Below are 22,352 nucleotides of genomic sequence, written 5' to 3'. Positions count from 1 at the left end.
AAAAAAAAAAAAAGCAGCCAAGATGTGAAGCCAAGGAGCAGACAGCGGCGGCTCCACGGCGTGTGTTTGTGTGCGGGACTGTGCAAGTTGTCAATGGCGCGATTGTAATTTTCAATACACAGAAGCAAACACAGTTCATGGGGCACTGTTATGTGAGCAGCAGGCAGCAGATCAGAAACCGGCCAGTGTTTACCACGCTTTTGAGGCAGTCCTCGGCTAATTTTCCAGAGTGCCGCTGGGTGTGGTGACCCCTCCTGTTTCCCATCACGACACTCGATAAGCGTCTGACAGGGCTCAGGCCTGTGGTCAGCTCCATTTCTCCAGACCAACTGACTGTGACTCCTTTGTTCACACTAAAGTCGATGCCAGCCAGCGATGTTTTCAGCAGCAGGACCCAAAGATTCTTTCTTTTTTTTTTTTAATCACTTGCTCAGTTCAGCTGGATCTGACCTGTGATATCAACACCAATAGTGTAGTGTCTGTCTGCATAGAAGACAAACATCATTGTCAGATCAAACGCCAGCTCTACCGGGGTTATTGAAGTCAGGCCCAGCAGCATTTTAACCCAAGCTATCCACAGCAAATGATATTTTGACGCCTCTGGGTTTGTTTAGTAATTAAAAAGAGCAAAGGTATCGTTCTACCGGTTTTTGGGGAGGTGGTGTCCGCTGTTCTGAAACCCCACAAAACATTGCTGCTGCTTTGATCCTCTGTTCAGGCGTTAAAGCCAGATTTGACACCTGGCATTAGTTCAACAGCTGAAATTACTTGATGCGTATTTAAGCAGTGAAAGTGGGAGAAACAACTGCTCAGCTGTCACATTTTACTCAGCAAAAATAAAATAATTATATTAAACAGCCTGCCTTTGTTTTAATTTGAAGTCATAATCCCTCGGAGACATTGCAAGATGACATCCCATTAAGTTTAGACATCATGCCTATGACTAAGACTTAGTGTATGGGAGATGTAACTCTTGAATGCTCATTAAAATGACAAGGTGAGTCCAGTTTAGCTTTGAATACGCTCAGAAAAGCTGTAGGCGAGCATTGCTAATGTAGCCCCGGGGTGGTCTCAGCTCTGCAGTCCAAAGTGGCCTTTTTTTGACTTAAAGCAGAACAACCTGAAAAACTCATCCAGTAAAAAATTGGATTTTTTAAAATGATCATACTTCAACCTGCTGCCACTGACTACTACTGGCACATTATCATCTGTATAAAAATGGGCGACTTATTTTTACATTAGGCTGACAGAGAACACATTAGCATTTATTTGAGCCCTTTTAACTCCTTTCTATTAATGTGACGACATCTGAACGTGTTAGCTTCATGTCTGAACGAGCCTCCTGGTGCCTTCACCGTAAAAGCTGCGACGACAATCTCACGAGGTTGGATCTAGTAACATTTCTGCATCGCTTTCAAAACGGCACAAGTCTCAACTGCATGCCATTTCATTAAAAGATGGGCACAAACAAGCGACATGATTTGACTTGTTTTCCACATTTAAGCACCAACAACTTTAGAGATGGCTAAAAACACAGCTTGTGTGACAAAAATCATGAACCACCTTTCCTGTGATCTTTGCTCTACAATTTCAGACTTAAAACGTCCATAAAAATAAGCAGCACTTCAGTGTGGTGAAGACGGAGATGACCCGGTCAGATTAATGAGACTCCACAATAATGAATGTAATCCAGGTTTTGACTAATTGATTACTGAGGTTTAGTTTGCTGCGTCCAGCTGTTTGTAAGAGGTTTCTCTCCGAGTTTACTAAATACCTGCAGCATCCGACGGCGGTGTGACTCATAGGAGCGTCTCCAGACAGGGAGAAATTCGACATTTTCACACAACACAAGCAGTTGCAACGCCACAAATATCTCAGACGTGTACATTTTTCCCAACATGGAGACAGGATTGATTAGGATCTAACAGCAAATTGCACTGTGAACTTTTCTTCACATCAAACATGAGCTTCTAGACGCAGAGTCAGTTATTAACTTACAGATAAATGATTGGTTTAATATTGGCTTATTGCTGCGATGTCCAGTCTTGCATGTATGACGAATATTGCGATTATACGGTAACACTCCCCATTACTGTCGTGAGCACGTCTGAACGAAGCCGTGAGGAAGATCAACAGAAAAGGAACCTATGTCTGATGAATATAGTCAACTTGAGCAGATTGATGAAGCCATGAATGATACAGCAATGAATGAGTAATGCCTGGAGGAACATTGTGTTTGCCATCCATCTACAAGGTAAGCAGCGGTCAGCCAAGTCAGCCAGCAGATCGGTGTTTATAATTGTGTAGGGGAGATTGTCTGGAATCTGCAAATAACAGAACCGTGATGGAGGGCTACTGTATGACTTAGTGCCTAATAAACATATTATTCATTAAAGTGTTTACATACCGTGGAGGAAACCCGACAAAACGTTTGCATAGATATGTTGACGTCTGTGCAGTGACTGTATTACATAGATGTTAACTAATCTAACTGTAATCGATGATGAGCTTCTGAGTGATTAAAGCTAAAGTAATGGGTGTGGAGATGGGCGCAGACCTGTAACGATGATTAACTTTGATGTAATGTCAACATATTCTTTTCCTCAGCAACACTCGGTAGCACAAACATAAAACTAACATCGCTGGAAAGGTCAAGCTGGCAGTTTCATTTATTGTGATAATAAAGATCTTCTGAGCAATTCACCCGAGAAGAAAGCAATGAGAATTTGCACGCAAAGTGGGTCCATCGGGCTCCAAGGGTTAAACCAACACAACACTGTGGACATGTTCATAGCACCATGTCCACTCTCTGTATTTTTAAGCAGGAGCTGCTCTGAAACGGCTGAACCCCAAAAGCAAGCACTAATAATGTCTGCTCCTGCCTGTGGCAAAGATTAAAGTGGCTTCTTTACTTTTCTGAGGCACAAGTTGAAGTGGAAGTATAGAAATTGTACTTTTAATAGGTTCATAATGGAAAATCTTACAAGAGTGATACGGGACCAAAGACTGGCTATTTCGAATGCAGAGCGCACATTCTAAAGGTGGATTGAGGAGGAAGAGGTGTTCATTTGTGAAGGTCGACCCGACTGAAAGCCACAATCCATTTGGGAATGAGGTGAATACACAATTCTTCGCCACAATCCTGCCTATCCATTCTGCTGGATTTCACGGTGGCCCCTCCACACCGAGACCAGGAGGCAGTTGCATTTCACACTTGGAGCTGTCACCATGGAAACAGCACAAAGACATCTGTTGGTGGATGTTGCACATAACTTTCTGTTCTGGGTCCAAATTAAGGACGAGCGTGGACACACTTCAAATAATGAAAAAAATAAAAAAAAATAAAAAGCACAGGAGCCAGAATTGAACGTCTGCCTACTCGATAGCAGAAAAGATGACAAACTCGAAAAACTCCATCGAAAAACAAAATCCATGCTAAAAGTATCCATCAACACGGGCCTGATAATGCGGTTTTGAGTGTCCCCGGCTGACCGAGGAGTTTGTGTGGTTCTCTTACCTGATGGATGATCTCAGAAACCGGCAGCTGGTCCACGTATGAGTACGTCTCTTTTTGCACCTCTCCATTAACAGAACTGAAAGACAAAAAAAATGCACAAAACAGCACTATGTTAGCATTTACCCAAGAAAGTAAATTGCACTCAGGACACATTATGCTTTTGTTATGCAGAACACCATTATTCACTGATCAAGAAAGCTGTCAGGAAGAGGAACAGTGGTTGTGTTGGCAGTGTGAGTGCAGCCGAGGTGTGCGTGTGTGTGTGATTGACGTATCATTTCAGGGTCGAGTCAATGATATGCAGCGCAATTTGACGCAAACAAACCTTTTTTTTTTCTAATAAAAATCAGCCTGAAACACCTAGCAGAGTCAAAATCCTCCTGATAAGAACAGAAGTGATTGGAATGAATCCCTACCAAACTCTGCAGGCCAAGACGAACGGGAAAAAAAACAAAACACAAAAAATATAATTTGTTAAGTGATACACCACATAAAAAGTCTCCTTTGAGCAACCCACTCACCACCTTTTTACTGAAGGATTTTCAGAGGTGTTAGAAGAGCTCAAAACTCCTGAGCCCCCCGTACTATCCACAGTGCACTCTGAAAAAGTTTTTCTAAAGCCCGAGTGAACATCAATGCAGCAATCAATGAAAGTTAGAGGGAGCTTTAGAGTCAACTTCAGTGCTCACGTGGGGCTGGCTTCGCATTTGTTGCCGATTTTTGTTTTTGATGCTACACACCAACATCTCGTGGCATCTCATTTGCTAAGATTTTGCAAACACCCACCAGTGCTCTCGCTGCACGTCTCTCGTTTGCTCTTTGCCAGGTTACACACAAAAGAAATCCAAACTTTGAAGGTGAGGCTTTCTGACTTTAACATAAATTCACAAAAACTGTGGTAAAATCTCTCCTGTTAGTAAGAGCATAAAGAGAAACAGACTTCCAGAGGTATCATAAAGACATTTATTCACTCGTTTTCTGGTCAATGCTGTACTGTAAATGTATTTTTTTTAAACTTATAATCTCGTATTCATGTCAGGTTTTTATTCGGCCATTCTAATGAATCTTTCTGGAAAGCAGTCTGGCCAACATTAATTTTGATTTTAAATGTGTTATGATAAACTGACTTATCCATTATTGTACATTGCATAGATTTTTCTCATCACAAAGTATACGTGTACATATGTGACCCATCTGTACGAGATCTGTCGCATTGCGCTTTGGGCTATTATGTGTAAACAAAAGCGGCGTGTTGCTACCACATGACGTAAATCATGGAACAGGATTGGCTGGCGATGGGACGTTGCTCACGGCGCCTGCGCACAGCTGATTTCCACGGCTTCTTTCTGGTGTTACCGCTCATTCACGCTGAAGGTAATATTATTACGCTCTGTAATATCATAAGTTACCTACATGTAGAAAACAACGAAATGGAACAGTCCAAGTAATAAACCCAAAATCAATATTTTATCATGTATTGAGGTTTATTAGTGATTCTAAATAGTCTGTAGGTGTGAATGTGAGTGTGCTTGGTTGTCTGTCTCCAAGTGTAGCCCTGTGATAGACTGGTGACCTGTCCAGGGTGTCCCCTGCCTTCACCCTGAGTCGGCTGGGATAGACTCCAGCCCCCCGCGACCCCAGTGATGATTAAACGGTGTATAGATAATGGATGGATGTTAACGTAATTCGGGTTGTATCTCGGATATAGCCTACGGTCACATATATGCAATGTACAATGTAGAAAAACGTCCCACCCTGGCTACTATTGGCTGATTTATTCCACTTAATTACAGCAATTCTTTCCAGTGGTAGCATCGTCTTCATCCGTCAGTTAGGAATTAACTATGACACTGGAAAACAGCAGCATCACCTTCAGGACAGCATGTTTTCTAGCTTCTTCCTATTCACACAAGGGATTTGTCACATTACTGCATTACCAATTTGTTATAAAGTGACAGCATTCTGTCATCGGTCACTGTTCTGTTTATGTTCCTCAAAGTTTCGTCCAGAGAAAGTCGCAGCATCATCAAGTGATGGAGCGTTACTGCATCATAATGGAAGAGCAAGCAAAAGACTGAATCTAAACTGCTCATCAAACTGTCCAAGTAACTATTAGCCTAGCTCATTTATGATTTCATTAACACTGAAAGTTCTGTCCATGTGTAATGATAATCTAACTACTACTTTATAAGCAGTAAAATAAAAACAATATCTCAACATCCGCGATGGACGGAATCTGGGGACGGATGCCAAATACTAAATGATTGAACTGTCCCAGCTCACATGTCTAAAATGTTCACAGTGTGACTTGCCATTAGATCCTGCCTCCATACTGGGGATGATTTATAATTATTACTTAAGTTACTGCTGTTGTGCAAATGTGTCTGATGCTGCAGGTATGTGATCAATTCAGAGAAAAGTCTCCTACAAACAGCTGGAAGCAACAAACTGCATTTCAGCTCCTGTCAAAAGCCGGATAACATTTATTATTGGTGAGTCTCGTTAATCTGACCTGTTCTGTCGTCGTCACAGTAAAGTTTTATTTTTATGAACATTTCAGTTTGTAATAGACGTGAAACTGTTGGACAAAGTGAATAAAAATGGTGCTTTGTGATTTTGGCCCACGGCTGTGTCTTTTATGCTCTGTGATGTTCTGGGACCAGTGTTGGAGCTGAAATGTGGGAACAGTTTTCCCCCAGACACAATTTATAAGCTACAGTTAAATTATTTGGTACATGGCGGATTGAGTCTTTTGTTTATGTAGGGTGGTATTAGTGCATTATCTCACTTGATGTACTGTCCAATCTTATCTCACTCAAACATTGTGTGAGCGCTGTGGCTCTCTCCATCACTGTGGTGGGTTTGTCTGAATAAAGACGTGAAGAAGTCTACGGAGACAACGCAGGCATGACGAGAAGCAGGAAAAAACTTATAGTATAACACGGTTAAGATGCCATAAATCATTAAAAATAAAAACACAAGCTGAATTTCTTTGACTATGAATTTGACAGAAATTGAATAAACCTGGAATTTCCATGTAAAAAATGCCTCCCTGACTGTTGGTTGCAGTTGAGTCACTAATGGCTTAACAGCAGCACTGAGTAGCACCGGAGTTGTTAGATTTTTACAGAATCCAGTTTGCGCAAATGCAAATTTTTCAAACTGTTTAAACGAGCCATGTAGAACAGCGGTCCCCAACCACCGGGCCGCGGACCGGTACCGGGCCGTGGGTCATTTGGTACCGGGCCGCACAGATAGATTAAAGACGTTTTATTGGTTTATTTTTATTTCCAGCGGAGTCTGCAGGGTGTTTTATTTTGAAACATGACTAGCTCGTCTTCCTGTCACTTCCGTTTTCGTTCGTTTTCCGCACTTGACTGTCAGTTTTTATGCCCGGCTGCTAAACGAAGCTGTCAGTCAAAAACAAACATCTCAGGAGAGCTGCTTTGGAAAGTGGGAGATACTTGATACTGAGACAGAGAAAAAGTAAACATGTTAAGCAATAAAAAGTAATTTTATCTATTTATGAAACTTTTTAATAGAAAAAAAAACAATTATTATTTGTTAGGTGCGCAATGACTGGTCCGTAGAAAAATTTCTTGCTTAAAACCGGTCCATGGTGCAAAAAAGGTTGAAGACCGCTGATGTAGAATACACTTACACCAGCTTAATCTTGGATTTGGTGAAGCCTTCTGACAGAACAGCACGTCACAGGTGAATAGTTTGATGACCATCAGGAAAAATCCAGCTATTCTTCCTGTTTTTACTGTTTCTGGCTCTCATAAAAAAGTGTGATTTCGTCATGTTTGCTTTAAAGATAACATCTCCTTTAAGCTTATTGGTGGGTTTTAGGGTTTAGATGATTAAGAAATTAATGAAACTACCCATGTCTGAAAAGGGCTTTACAAGTGGCAAAAAAAAGAAAAGCACAAATCCAGACTGCTGTAACACAAAACATTTCAAACCCTGTTAGAATTATTTGGATCCATCAGAGGAGGTTTGAAATGTTTGTATGCGTCCATGTAGATCGTATTGTGAAAGACTGTCTGCTTCATCACGCTCCGAAACAGAGAGGAGTCCCAGCTAAAGGTCAGAGTCGAGTGGAGGTTCAAGTGAGTGACTGCCTTTCAAAGAAAGTTCAGGCCAGACAGCAGCTGACAAAGTGGGCCGTATCCCCCCGTGAGCCACTTGCTGAGTGAAGCAACCTGCTCCCTTTCTTCTCTTTGTCTCTTTCTTCACTCCGAGTTACTCTTGCTCCACATTTTTTCCTCTCTGGATCTCGCTCTCTCGCCCTTCCTTCTTCATCCCTTTCTATTCGACTCCATTTCTTTGACACGCTCTCTTCTCGTCGACACGTCTGTGCGGCGGGGCAGAAGTCACTCTGACAGTCGGGAGAAAGCAGGACGGGCTGGCGAGCAGAGAGAGACGAACTCCCGCTGAGCTTTCTATGCGCTTCCAGCTCTTTTCTGCCACCAGAGACGTGTCACTAAGAGCAGCGACGTCTCACCGCCATGCGCCTCCTCCTCCTCCTCCTTTTTTTTTTAACTTAGCACAAGAGATGAGCTCTAATTCAATTCAAACCACTTTCCACTTTATTTTCCATAAAGGAGATTTTTGGAGAGGATTTTTCAATCCACTTAGCTGATTCTAATGGATGCAGCTCCCCCTCCTCCTCCAGCTCTGGTATCACTGCTGTCTCCAGCTGCCATCTTTAGGTCAAACAAATTTCCTTTTAACATCTGCTCGACTAATAGCCCAGGCAGTTTTTGTAGACTCAATCCGGCGCTGCAGGTCACAAATTACATTAGGTTTACTTTCTAACTCAATGGGATATAAATTCAGCTTTAATTTGATAGTTGTAATTATTCTGAGCCGCGTGCGCCGCAGGACGACATGTTACGGTCAACAACCACCTATGGCTGGAAGTGAGTAACTGCACAATGTCATTACAGCGTTAAGCCCATGTATAATGAAGCGGACTGAGGGGGTCCATTAAAATGTCCTCTCCATCAAGAGCTATTCACTTAACGGAAGAGCCTTTTTTCTGAGGTAAAAACGGATGCTTGAAAATATGCAAGAAAAATGAGAGAGCAGAGCGAGCTAGAAAACGAGTAAAGGACGGGCATGTACAGTCGCCACTAACTGTTCTCCTTCACTTGTCTGAGTGGCTGAGCGAGCTGACAAAAGTGGATTAAAACAGCACTATATTTAATAACAGCTTGTTTCAGAGGACTTGTGCGATTGTGGCTCTGTGCGAACACGCCGAGCTCACTACAACCCATTTCCAGATCTTATGAAACGCTATTATTTAACTTCAGCAGTGGCATCTGGACAGAGGTCTCATAAAGATCCAGTTTTTTTTGTCATCTCTTGCTGATTGCTTTTTGGGATAATCCAGACAAAGGGTATAACCAAACACAGTTCTGACGTTTTAGACAAAAGCCAATTCAAGAGATTTATTACTCTTTGGGGAGGTGGTATGATTACTTTCAGTACGGCTACAACTAAAGGCAGATTTTTGTTTTTATTTTTGCTGATAATCTGCTGGTTCTTTGTGCAATTAACTGATCAATGTGAAAAAGATTAGGTGAGAATGCAAAATGTTCATTGTTTCTGCAAATCACTACAACCATCACCAGTACTGCATAAAGTCTCACATTTGAGAAGGTGAAACCAGCCTAAGATTCAAATGTTTCTTAGAAAAGGCCAAACATTTGCATATTAACTGTCAGTGGATTTACTCATATTTTGTTTACTGCTACAAGTAAGTGATTTTAAAGAACCCCGCTGGTGAAAATCAAGTTGTTCAACCTTGTAACGTGTCCACATGGTGTCTTTTAAATGGTGAAAGACAAATCATGAACGAAACAATCAGTAAACGTCAGAGTATTCCTATTTTGAAATACAGATTCAGACTTCTGGGGTTTCATACATCACAAACCCAAACAACCAATCCTGGCAACTTGCAGGGTGGAGCTTTCAGCATCATTATTCTTCAGAGCTGGTTCCCAATTCTAATTTTTATGGCTGAATTACTACTACTACGCAGGAACAAAGGCCAAGGTGGAGACCCCAGATGGCAACAGTAAGGACATCCTGTCTGGGGTAATGCAAGGGGACACACTAGCCCCCTTCCTCTTCATCATAGTCCTGGATTATGCGCTCAGGAAGGCAATCAGTGGACGAGAGCAAGATCTTGGCTTCAAGTTAACACCAAGAAAGTCGAGACGACACCCCGCAGTACTCCTCACAGACCTTGACTATGCGGATGACATCAGCCGGCTCTCAGACAATGTGGAACAAGCACAAGAACTACTGAACAGAGTCGAGCTAGAGTGCGCCAAGGCTGGCCTCAGGCTAAATGCCAAGAAAACTGAGGTCATCACCTACAATGTTCCACCGGAAAATCAACCTCTGACAACAGCAGGAGGTACTGCGCTGAAAAAGAAGTCGAGGACTTCAAGTACCTGGGTCAACTCAACCGAGCAAGATCTAAAAGTGAGGAAGGCACTGGCATGGAGGGCCCTGAATGGCATGACCAGCGTATGGAACGCCAACCTCCCCCACCAAATCAGACTCAGCTTCTTCTACGCAACAGTAGAGTCTGTTCTCCTCTATGGCAGTGAATGCTGGACCTTGAAGCCAACCCTACATAAGTCTCTAGATGGGTGCTATACCAGGATGTTGCGGGCAGAGCTTAACATCAGCACGAGCACACACGTGACCAACAGGGTCCTGTATGAGGGAACACCAAGGGTGAGCGAGAAGATCGCTGTAAGGAGAATGAGACTAGCAGGACACTGTCAAAGGCATCGACAGCTGCCAGCCAGCAAACTGGTGCTGTGGGAACCGACACATGGGCATCGGTCACGAGGACGTCCCACACTAACATACGTGGACATACTCAAGAAGGATACAGGAGCTCAAAGTACCAACGAACTGGCCAGATGTATGGAGAATCAGGACGACCAGAAGCAACGATAGAAGGCTCGCCTGAGGACAACCTAGAGAGAGACTACTACTACAACTACAACTACTACTGGTACTACTACTACTACCACTACTACTGCAGTATTTGAGCAGAGATATAGGTGAGCTGGTGTGTTCGAGCTGCAGCAAATGGGGAAGAATCAGAGGAGACAGGGTCAGGGACTTCATAGATCTGCATGTTCTAGAAGAAGCATCAATGTAGAGTTACGCAGAAGCCATCTTAAGGCACAAAGGGATTGTTTTCATGAAAAAAAAAACTCTAAACATGTAACTCACACACACAGAGATGAGCTTCATGGGTTAAATCAATGACCAGACAAGAACTTTAATCCCATCCAGGGCACATGTTTGATGGTTCTCTCCCCCTCCCCCCCCCATACTGCAGAAATAATTACAGTCCCAATTAACTTCTGCTTTTTGGCACTTTTTCTCATCTTTCCCATAATTTAAGTACAGAGAGGCACTTTGCATTTTAAAAGGGTAATCTCGGCATAGAGCTGCATTTTATGTCACTGATTTTAATCAGCCAGGCCCCACAGCTTTAGTTTTGTGAAAAAACTTAAAAAAAAAAAAAAAAGTGCCATCTGAAATTTAGTCAGATGATGAAGGGGAACAAAGTAAAAACACAGATTATTGAATGTATGGTTTAAATTCAATGTCGCATTTTACACCTGACAAACAGCAGCGTTTACATTTCTAAAGACCCCGTAGATGCAACTGTCTAATAATTAAATGAGAAGTTATTTAATATTGCTAATGATACACATACATGAATTTAAATTATTCGATAAGCACGACAGCCATGAGGTCGTGGTTTTTCCAGCAGAATTATTCTTGTGTGCTACAGCTTGCTCGTGGTTAAAAGGCTGTCTAGGTATAAGAGGAGCTCAGAAAATACCTTCCTGTCCTCATCTTATGAATCAAGTCAGAATGAGGCTGAAGAAACACTCTGATGTGACATACGAACCGACAGAAAACGCTGTTACCCTCCCTAACATCTCAGAACTTTCACGATCGCAGTTTTTATCATCCTTAAAAGCAGAGCGACGCTGCTTTTGCTTTGGTGCATCAGTAAACTTGGCGCCGTAAAACATCAAATGAATCAAGGGGATTGCCATTTCTTGCATCAGAAATGGAGATAAAACGTCTCTCTAGGACTGAATTAGGGCAACAGCCAACTCAATAACACTGGTGGTGGTGTTTCTGTGTTGCATGGAGGATCAGCAGAACTAATGTGCTGGCCCTAATCAATAATAAAGTAATAGGGGAAGTTGTGTGCAACGACTAACTTGCCTGAGGCCAAAACAGCCAGTGACTAAAATCGGTACGGCAATTGCCTCTAATTACTAATTAGCAGCCAACCCCATTAGATTCTTTAATACCTCCCAGTGGTTCAATTAAAACCCAGTTTAATGAAATTAATAGAAGTGGGGGGAGCTTAATCGTGAGTAAAGTTTTAATTTCCAACACTTCTTTGGGTGAAGTGCAGCAAACTAGTCCTTACCTGCAGCCTAATGAGTCAATGTATGCAGGACTTGTTTGCATTTAGCACATTAGCTGCGTGTTTCCTAAAACTCCCGGTGATTGTGCTTCTTATGGGATTAGTGTGTCTTTGTGAGAAAGCAAACAATGTGTCGCCAGGCTCAGAGGAAACGCTCGACGGTTCTCTGCAGCCATCTAGTGGCCAAGACTGTTTATCACAGCGACGTAAGACAGAAGTGAATCACATCTGGATGCATGCAATTCGCCACAGGGTAGCGCCACAGATAATCTATAGAAAGCACTCACTCAATAACACTGATGAAGAGAGACAGAATTATAGCCTGCAGGCAGACGAGGATAATGTTTAATTACGATCCTCTCTGCGCTCTGAAATAATGCTTCAAGTGCTGATTATGATAAAAAAGCAGCAAATACAGTCTGAAGGAGCTGCACTATTACCTCAGACAATCCTGTCATTGGTCATCCTTACAAATAGATCTTGAATCGCTGAGTGCTTTAGCCTCTTAGATACAGGCCACTCAACACACCATTAGCGAGGAAATCAATTCTGCTGATGAGAGATGTTCTAAACTGAAATCAAAGTCCGGGTAGTTGGGAGCTAAACATAAAATGAATTTGTCCAACAGCAATGAGGTAGACCTCAATAAAGGTCTTATTTATCAGGTTGTCCCTAATCCACCTTAATAACACTTTAGAGCTTGTAAGAACTTTCCCCTAACTTACTGCTAACACTTGTATTGCAACTCTATCACCATATCATTACTGTTTTAGGGATGTTATGTTGTTTCTCAGTTCTTCAGTAATACAAAATAGTGTATTTTCATCATCTAATGTGTTAAAAAACAATCTGCTAGAACAACAAATGGCAGCGAAATGCATCCAATATTAACACTTTGTCTGAAAAAACTCCACAATGATGCCGGTCAAAACAAAGAATGCACACACTGCACACTCTAGGTGACAATGTCCAAGGAACACAAAGAAATACACATCAGTGGGAAAATCAGCAACAGATTATGATGCCTGCACGTCCCGAATCTTTTGCCCTGATAAAGGTTAATTAGGACTGAAGTTATGCATGTCAGCTTCATAGCAACACAATCTGCCAGTGGCTGTAGCGGTCCAGCTGACTGAACGTTTTCCACACATATGGTGATTTTTTTTCTGTATAATTTTACATACATGCCCCGAAGCAGTTTAAATGGGAAAAAATCTGTCTCTTGCAAACATTCTGTATAAGCTGACATGTATGTAGTGAAGTTGGTCTACTTTAACTATGAAGTTTGAGAATATAATTTGTGGTTTATTGAAGGGTTTGAAGACTGAACAGGTTTCCCCTCAAAAGCTACCATTCGTGTGATATTGATAATATGATAGTTAATGTCATTTGAGCGAGCTGAAGTTGAATTATACAGACGACAGACAATAAACAAACTCGACGTACTTCTCCTCCAGTTCCTTGATGGGGTCGCTCAGATTGATGGCGTCCGTGGTGATCTCCACTTTGCGGACGCTACCGAAGAAATCAGTGATGAGAACACTTCCTGGATCCCTCAGGAACAAGTCGGTACGGTGGCCCGGAGTGGACACACACTGACTCTTGGGACACACTTTGAACTAGGGAAGAACAGAGAAAACACACACACACATGTTTCATGTTAGGAATATGCAGCTTCATTCGAGGTTTGTGGTTTTGACACCATAAGAGTTAATAATGGAGCTCAACAAAAAGAATCAAATGTTTGTATTAATGTTACCACTGTAGGTATTAGAGCTGCTATGAGTAGTCGGCATAATCATGGACATTATTAAACAACTTGTGTTTTGTTTTGTTTTTAACTTCAATTCAATAGTATGTGTTTTACCTTCAGTAGGATTAGGTCATTATTTTTCCTATGTAATTGCTAGTTTTAAAGCAATGGCGGCAGCAGCAGCATCACCTTTGTTCAGCCTGGAGGTACTTTACATCTGTTTACTTCTCTCCTGCTCTCTGTGCTCGCATGTCTTGTCAGTTTAATACAGCTGAATACCCAATAAAGCTGTTGTCATTTACATATTTTTCTGTTTCTATTGTCAGACAACAGAACAACTGTGAAATAGTGACAGAAAAATGGCTCATTAAAGCTACACGTTAACCAGAAGTCCATTCCAAGGTGCTGCTAAAATCCCGATTTTATAACTGCAGCGTCGTCTGACAAACTCACAATACACAGAAGCTAAAGATGATGCAGCTGTATGTCCATAAAATTTGTTAAAGGGTTTGAAAGAAACTCTGATTTCTAGTGCTGTTGAAATTGCAACCCCTCTTTTTTTCTGCTTTTATAATGTTCTTGTGTTTTGCGCATATAAACCTTCGTTTTCACACAACTACATAGTTTTTCAGAATAAACCTAAACGGTCATTTTAGTTTTATGGAGGAAAATGAATCATTTAGACCACTGTTCGACTAATCAATAAAATAATCAATATATGAATCAATAGAGAAAAAGGCATCAGTTGTCGCCTGCTGTCAGGAAGTTTAACTCATGCACTCACTTCATGGTCACTTTTGCCTAGAGATCGGGGATTTTAATACAGATTCTAGTAAATAGTTCATGTTTTTAAGACAAACTCCAACTGCAGCTCATAGCCAGCTGCAGCGGGAGGTGTGAAAATATGTGACATTGTGGGGAGAAGATTAGAGGCAGGAGTCTGACATTTGTGCATGCCATTGTCTATTACAAATCTTTCAGTGCTTGCTGTGTTGCCACTTGTGGGTTAATCCTCTTAAGTGTGTGAATCATCAGTGTGTTGTCCGACCGAGCTATCCATTGTAAAAGAAACATAAAATCATTAAACCGAGGTGAACGTTACCTCTATCAGCCAAAAAGAACCTGACACACATGACTGCTAAAGGATTTTGTGGAGAAGGTGGAGGCAATTTCTATTTCATCAAAGGGCAAGGATTCGCAGCCTGGATTAAAAACTGAAAACTTGGTGAGCTCTTCCAGGAAATCCATAGTATCGATCATTAATTCCATGAAAAAGCTCAAGAACAAAGAGCGCATCTACAGAAACGGGAAAATCGGGTAGAATAATTAGAATTGGTCAGAGACATTGACTGAGAGCCGGAGTGGACGATGTGGGGTGTTTAGGGTGACGCAGATGAGGCCCTGTGGCCAGTAGATCTCTGCAGGAGTGTAAAGATGAAACGGGAGGTGCTGCTGAGGCTGAGTCATGGCCCAGAGCAGCACCATCCACACCACCATGTGTCAAAGGCCAACAACCGTAACAGGTTCTCACAAATTCTGTTTCAAGTGTTCAAGAGTCCAGCGAGGCCTGTGTGACTTTCATCTGACTCCTTTAGGAAAAAGGAAGTTTTGGAGGGGAAAGGCAGTAAGGAATGATCCCGCCTTGCTGTTGTAGACCCAAAATACTTGTACAACACCTGAGTCACTCTGCCACAGTCTACAAAAAGGCATCCTGCAGGGTTTTTTGTTATATTCCACTTCTGCAACTCACAATTATTTTGTAATGACAAATCTGACTGTTGTTTTTTTTATTAAGTGGTCTACAAAATGTCAGAAACTAGTGACAAAACGCTTGTCACAGGTTTTCTGAACAAACTCCTCGTATGATGCAATGACATAAAACTGAAAAAGGAGCTCAGACAGAAGGCAACAAATATTTCAGCTAATAGCAAAGAATCAATTATCAGAATTATTGTGTATTAATTTTTATTGTTTCATTTGTCAGTGAACTATTTGTCTGGCTGACTGCAGGGCTCCCACTAATGGTTATTTTAACTGCTGATTAAACTGTTGAATATTTTCCTGATTAATCAATTAGTTGTTTGGTCTATTAAACGGCAAATGTTTCCCTGAGTGTTTTGTTTTGTCCACAATTCAAAGATATTCAGTCTAATCTGTCATAGAGAAGTAAAAAGAAACAAAAAAATATTGAAATCTGAGAAGCTGGATTCAGAATTGAGACTTTTATTAAATTATTCCCAATTAATCAATTATTAAAATAGCTTCCAATGAATTTAATAGTTGACAACTAATTAAATCATCGCAGCTCTAGTTCTGTAGTTGACCAATTGTTTCATTATCTTTACGCTTTTTCTCTTTTAATTGAATTAAAGAGAAACTTGTAGCGAATATAAAAGTGACATAAACTTGACAAATTACTAATAAAAAAAAAAAAAGGCAGCTGTGTACAAAGCAGCAGAACACAGTCATGTACAACTTATGGGTGTAAACTATGAACTGACTTCTATAAGTGGTCGATGCACATTAGTGCACAGCACACTGTAATGATCACAATATGACGTGACATTCACATCAAGCAAAAATGCAAAACATGTTGTTTTTATCATCAATGTAACACCTTCGATTTCAGAAAAAAAAAATAAAGAGGACACCTCTGGTTCTGAGAAACAGCGACTTTCCTCTATTTTCTGGTGTTTTTCAGAGCACGTAGAAGCTGTAACCACACATACAAGCCCTTACCAGATCATTCATGTTGGCTTTGCTCGCAGGGTGGATGTCTTCCAGGAACTCCAGCAGGTAGAAGGTGTAACGGTCCATTAGATGGACTCCTATGGCCAAATCCGGTTGATGCTAGAACGGGACAAGTTAAAAAAAAAAAAAACAAACATAAGAATAATCAAAAGCACTTAGTACATAGGAACAGTTAAATTTGCGAGTGAATTCCCTGACCGAGGAAATCTAAGTCCAATATTCACTCTCTCTTCGGTCTCTACCAAGTCCCAAGGGAAATAGCTGGCTCTTTAGCTGCCTAATGAGCCGATATGTTTACCAGCCAGTCCAACTCTGTCTGCCCTTCTGTGCTGCACATAAAGCATACCGTAGGATTTTAAAGGGGTTTTTTTTTTCCACTGAAAAAGCTGCTTAACACAAAACAACGCTGTGGGAGCAGTGAAACTGAATCAAAACAATTAAGTCTTAAAGTGCATTCAGCAGCTACATATGATGCTAAAAGATTGAAGCTAAAGCTGTGTGTCCAAGAGAAAAAGTCTGCATCAGGTATCATGTAAGAGACAACATTGTTCTCCTATTGCAGTTAGGAGCTACTTATTTGCCTGATAAGGAAACACAACACTGTTTGACTAAGCAGTACGCCAACCAGTGAAAACATGGCACCATTTCAGGTATCATTATCGGTGGTTGCTGGAGTGTAAACTTGCACAAATCCAATTAAGAGCAGTTAAGAAAACCTGAATTCCATTTTGCATAAAGTGGACATGCCATTTTTTGGAGAAGGAGATTGTATATCATGGGGTGATTATGTACAAATATAAAGCATAAATAAACCTATAAATCAAAATCAGATTCAGTTTTATTGCCATGTAGGTTTTCATATATGAGGATTTGTTGTTTTGGAGCAAAACAATTAACACCAACATGTAGAAAGATTTTTTTCTTTTTTTTTGTAAAAGATGTGAAAAACAAAAAAGAAGTGATGCAAGTCCACAAACAGCAAGTGTTACTAAAGAGACAATGAGGAAATACAACAAGTCAAACAAACAGTAAGTGCAGCAAATCCAAGGAAATATAAAAGTAATAGAAATATTCACAGCGTTCAGGAATGTGCGACCTTGACAAGCTGATGTGGCTGGAAATGTGCACTTCATGGCTAAAAACAGGATTTCATGCTAAAAGATTCGCTAAAGCTGCATGTCCAAGACAAATTGTTAGAATTGTCACTAGCTGATGAGCCATTTCAGAGATAATAAATCGGTTCCGAGCCTGATCCTGAAACCTGGATCAGGGCAAATCACATACATTTTGAAGTGATCAGTATCAGCACCTACTCACACCCAGTGCCTTGCTGACTTCTGTTTCTACACACAAACATGAACAAAAGCTCAACAATGGATGTTTTTTTCTAGGACACAGATTGCTACCCTACACAAACCCAAAATCTGTTCGCACTTGTTTGCAGGCCTAAAGTCAATAAGCCTCATAGAAGTCTCTGTCACAGTGCTCCTTTACTAGCTAATCTCCCATAATGCACTCTGCTTGCTGACAAGACAGTGCCTGCCTCCTCTGGTTGCTACGGCATTAAACAGTGAAAGGTCACCCCTGGTGGCGCAATCAGGTACTACAGCTAATCTACAACACTTAAAGAGTGTATTTTTCTAGGAAAATGCTAAATACTAAACATTAAATGACTTAAATTGGACTGGGAGCCAAAACTACTTGAAGGGGCCATCCAATGGAGACATAAGCATGAATAAAGAGAGAAAACATCAGAGTGTTGCAGTGCAGAGCTACATAGTCTTGATGTTATTAATGTAATAAAGCAAACACAACTCTTACATAACTGTAATTTCATTATGACCTAAATCAGTTTGGCTGCTTTTCGTAGAAACTCACCTCAGTTGAATGTTTGCATTCTAATGCAACAGGAGAGAATGAGTTTAGGAGGAGGATTAACTGATGCAACTACAACATGCAACACTATGTGGAGGAACATGGGCTGCATGATGCGAGCATGTATGACAACAGCGCTCCTCCAGCTGGGCCTTCAGTGTGCCATCAAATCAAACAGCTCATTACACAACCTGACACGCTGATGGATGGTTTTTAATTCATCTCTTGCATATGAGGGAGAACAACTCACCGACAGGGAGTCTTCTCCAACCTGACTGCTGGCTAAGGCCATGAGGTTCGGGGAGTAAAATCTCTCGTACATGGAGGCGCCCTGACAGGTGTCAATGATGAAGAGCAGCTCGTTGTACCTGAAGACAAACACACGATAATACAGATTCTCAAATAATACTGATGAGAGAACACACAGCTGGCATAACCCTCGTCCATTTGTTCCAATAAACTGGTATCAGGAAAAACCTTCTAACCATCTTTCATACTGCAGTTGTCATGGCGACCAAGAAAAACCAACAGCTCCCATTCAGTCCCGCGAACGCTCCCACGCACACATCTCCCCCCCTCTTCCCCTACATCCTCCCATTCTTTCCTCTATAAAGGCAAATTTCACTACAACAACTTCTTTCCCCTGCTTAGACAAACACGCAAAAGGCTTTTTGTATCCAGCCGACTGAATCGAGGTGGTTTGGGGATGATGACAGGAGGTGGCAAAATCTCTTCAGTGGCTGTAATTTGGCAGTTCAAGCCCGTAATTATCACATCATCATCAAAGCTGGCGTCACTAAGCTTTTATCTCGCGGCCCGGAGCCTGACTGCAGCCCAGACATTGATGATGATTGGTTTGGAGGACAATAGAGGCACTCGTAGCAGAAAGGTGCTAGCTCATTTACTGTGTCATCATTTACAAATTTAGCACGGCACTACTTTAAAAAGCAACACATTTCCATTTACTGAAAGGGACGGTCTCTTTAACGGTAAACCCCTTCGCTGTTATGGTGTATGAATATCACATTTAAACTGATTTTTATTATTTACTTTGTTATCAAGCTCTATATACCACAGAGAACATAGTTTAATACAAAATATGACTGCTGAGGAAGAAACATGACAACTTTTCTGGTCTTTGGTAAAGGAAACGACCCCGCCTGGAGAAACTGAATCGCCATGCCAAGCAGTAATATGTAGACAAACTGAGTATGATAAACAGTCTAGATCCAAATGACTTGGCAGGCAAAGACTGGATTATAAACCTTAATTCATCACTGGAAGCTCATGAGCAGTTTTGCTGTGACTGTGCGCTCAATCTATTAATTTACAAGCTTGGCAAACTGCAGGAGCCACAAACATACAAGGTGTCACTGCACTTTTTGCCCTGAACATTAAATCAAATAACAAAAACCTTCAGCTATATGATTATTTTATTAATTCACAGGCACTGGATTTGATCACTTGTGAGCTTCTGGAGACTTGTAACCTTTAAACTCGCCCACGTTGATGCACTCAGTCCTAAAACAAGGTAGTTTGCAATATTAGTGGGTCTATAATTCAGTTTTGGGCCGCCAAGTCATACGGATCGATGTTATCCAAATATTGTTGCTTGGCATTACGATTTAATTTCTCCTGGCAAGATCCCTTTTCTCTCTATTCCACCTTCTCCATCAGAGTCGACTGATTTAGACTTTTTAGCCAAACAATACAGAAGCAGGCAACCACCGTAAGAGGCACAGGATACACAGCACATTCCTTCATCATGCAAAAACAGCATCCCGTCAAGATCACATCCTCTAATATTAGACGTCTGTGCCAATAAAACAGCAACATGTAAGAACCTCCAGCTGAAGATCTTCCCGTCTATATGCTGTTAAGTTTCCCGCCATTAAATGTTTGTTGACGGGCTACACGGCTAATTGGCCCTCAGAGGAACGAAGGACAAGAGCAGCGGACTTGAAGTAGGACGGCGATAATATCAGATGTCACTTTGTGAGGCCGTTCCTGTTTCGTGAGTCGTCCCAGTTTGTTTACCTTCTTTTCTGCCACATCTGTTCAAAAGCGTCAGCCAGCTCCACATTGCTGATCTCCTCCGAGTCCTGGAACTTCAGAAAGCCGTTCCCGCCGTGGCCTGTTAAACAAGCACACACTATTAATAATTCATTCCTCTTTGATTCACGATGCAAAAATATGAAATAGAACACAAAAATGGGGAAGAAGAGCGACGGAGACAAAGAAGATAACGAAAGAGTTGGATGAAGACATTTTAACTGAACTGCTTAGTATAAGTACGTGGTAGCTAACGGCCTGTGTTCAATTTATATTTCCCTCGATGTGGCTGTCTGGAAAAACGTCCTTGTGAAAACAAAATCCACATTAGACGAAACATCATGCTACTCTCAGTTTCTTTATAATTTTACTCCTGAACAAGCTCAGACAAAGCAGAAGTCATGTCAAGATGCTATTTTCCAAATGCAGCTACAAGCAGCAAAATAATCCATCAATAGCTTAAGTACGGTGGCTGACGGGGGACAAATGACGTGCATGTGCACAAACGAGCTGCATATACATGAATGTGTTGCATAATCAGAAACGTGCTGCAAAAGGACAACGCTGCTTAAATGAAAACAAATGAGAAGAACACAGGGAGACGGTAGTAAAACATCACATCAGCACCCATATAATCACAGTGACTGAAAAGCTAAAGACTTACAAACTGCCCCGAGAGGCCTGTGGCACTTCTGTTGTGTGACTGGATATGCAGCGTTTTCTTTTTGCAGCGCATTTCTGTTCACGCAACGCATTCATGTATATGCAGCTCTTTGTGTATATGCACATCATTCGCCCGTACAACAGTCACGTTTTCTCCACCAGGAGAAGAAGAAGAGATTCCTGCAGTGTTTCTTAGTGAAGAAACAAAGACCACCTTTGCCACCATCGTAAAAGCGAATTAACTTTAATTAAATGAAACATTAACCTTTAAGCCAAAAGAGCAAAGGTGTCATTTCACACAATATCTGCCAGGAGTGTGTATAATGAGACCGGCTGCTGCTGAGGCTATCCTGTGCAAACTAAATGATGACGAGACAAGATGCAGTCGTTGCTTTTCCGCCTGAGGCTACATCATTTTCTGGTGGAAACCTTGCTGGGATCTTCATTTACACAGAAAAACTAAAAAGCCAAAAGGACAATCTTTCCCCGTGCGTTGTTGAAAGTGAAAGCCAGTATGAAAACTGTATTGTAGACGCAGAAATCTGATTACGATTCTAAATATGCACCTGTGAGGTATATGAGGATGTTGCTTCTGTCGTCAGAGAGGAGGCGTTTGGAGCGTGGAGTGCTGGGAGGCAGTCGTCCAGTCAAAACTCGCAGGAAGTTCTCCACAGTCACCTGAAATACAAATTTGTCGTCATTTTCAATCTATAAGGGAAAATGATAATTAGCAGTTAAAGACAGTTATTAGCAGATTAAGGCCACACAAAACAGAAAACAGCCGCAGCAGTCAAAAGCATTCAGAGAACAAAACCTTTAACTTCTATCAGTAGGGTCAGTATAAAAGAACAAACTAATATTTTTAAACTTCCCTACATATCTTTTAACCCTTTATCGGGCAAGGAACCATATATGGTAACTTCTGCAGGCATTAACAATGGTGGGAGGGCAGAGTCACGTGACTTCCTTCTGCCAATCAATGAAGGTCAGGCTACATCACAACACAGTCACTATAGCCTCTGACCAATCATGAGTGAGCCAGAGTGATTATTTCCTTCATCTATATATCTTTTTTTATACCCGAGGTGGGCGAGGAATCACACATGGTAACTGCTCTGACTTTGATTTACAGCCTAAATCTGAAACTTTTTTTTTAAAAAGTCAGAAAGGAAAAAAAAAAATATCCTCTTACATCCACCAATAACACAACAGGGTTGAAATTTTACATTTCCGAGTATTTCAATGAGTGC

At 41.3% G+C, this 22,352-nt stretch overlaps 1 protein-coding gene across 1 annotated transcript in view; it reads right to left on the bottom strand.

Moving 5' to 3' along the window:
• pigk (phosphatidylinositol glycan anchor biosynthesis, class K) overlaps positions 1–22,352 on the bottom strand; it is a 41,444-nt gene that overhangs the window by 15,655 nt on the left and 3,437 nt on the right. The window contains exons 5-10 of the mRNA XM_008299483.1: positions 21,669–21,810; positions 20,425–20,521; positions 18,638–18,755; positions 16,501–16,611; positions 13,455–13,627; positions 3,518–3,593 (exon numbers count right to left, since the gene is read on the bottom strand). Coding sequence (XP_008297705.1) covers positions 3,518–3,593; positions 13,455–13,627; positions 16,501–16,611; positions 18,638–18,755; positions 20,425–20,521; positions 21,669–21,810 — 717 coding nt within the window. The remainder of the gene's footprint in view (positions 1–3,517; positions 3,594–13,454; positions 13,628–16,500; positions 16,612–18,637; positions 18,756–20,424; positions 20,522–21,668; positions 21,811–22,352) is intronic.

The sequence above is a fragment of the Stegastes partitus genome, unplaced genomic scaffold, assembly GCF_000690725.1.
Source record: "Stegastes partitus isolate 25-593 unplaced genomic scaffold, Stegastes_partitus-1.0.2 Scaffold1422, whole genome shotgun sequence".
Lineage (NCBI taxonomy): Eukaryota > Metazoa > Chordata > Actinopteri > Pomacentridae > Stegastes > Stegastes partitus.
Note: the sequence above shows the minus strand (reverse complement) of the source record. Positions and strands in the feature narration are given on the sequence as shown.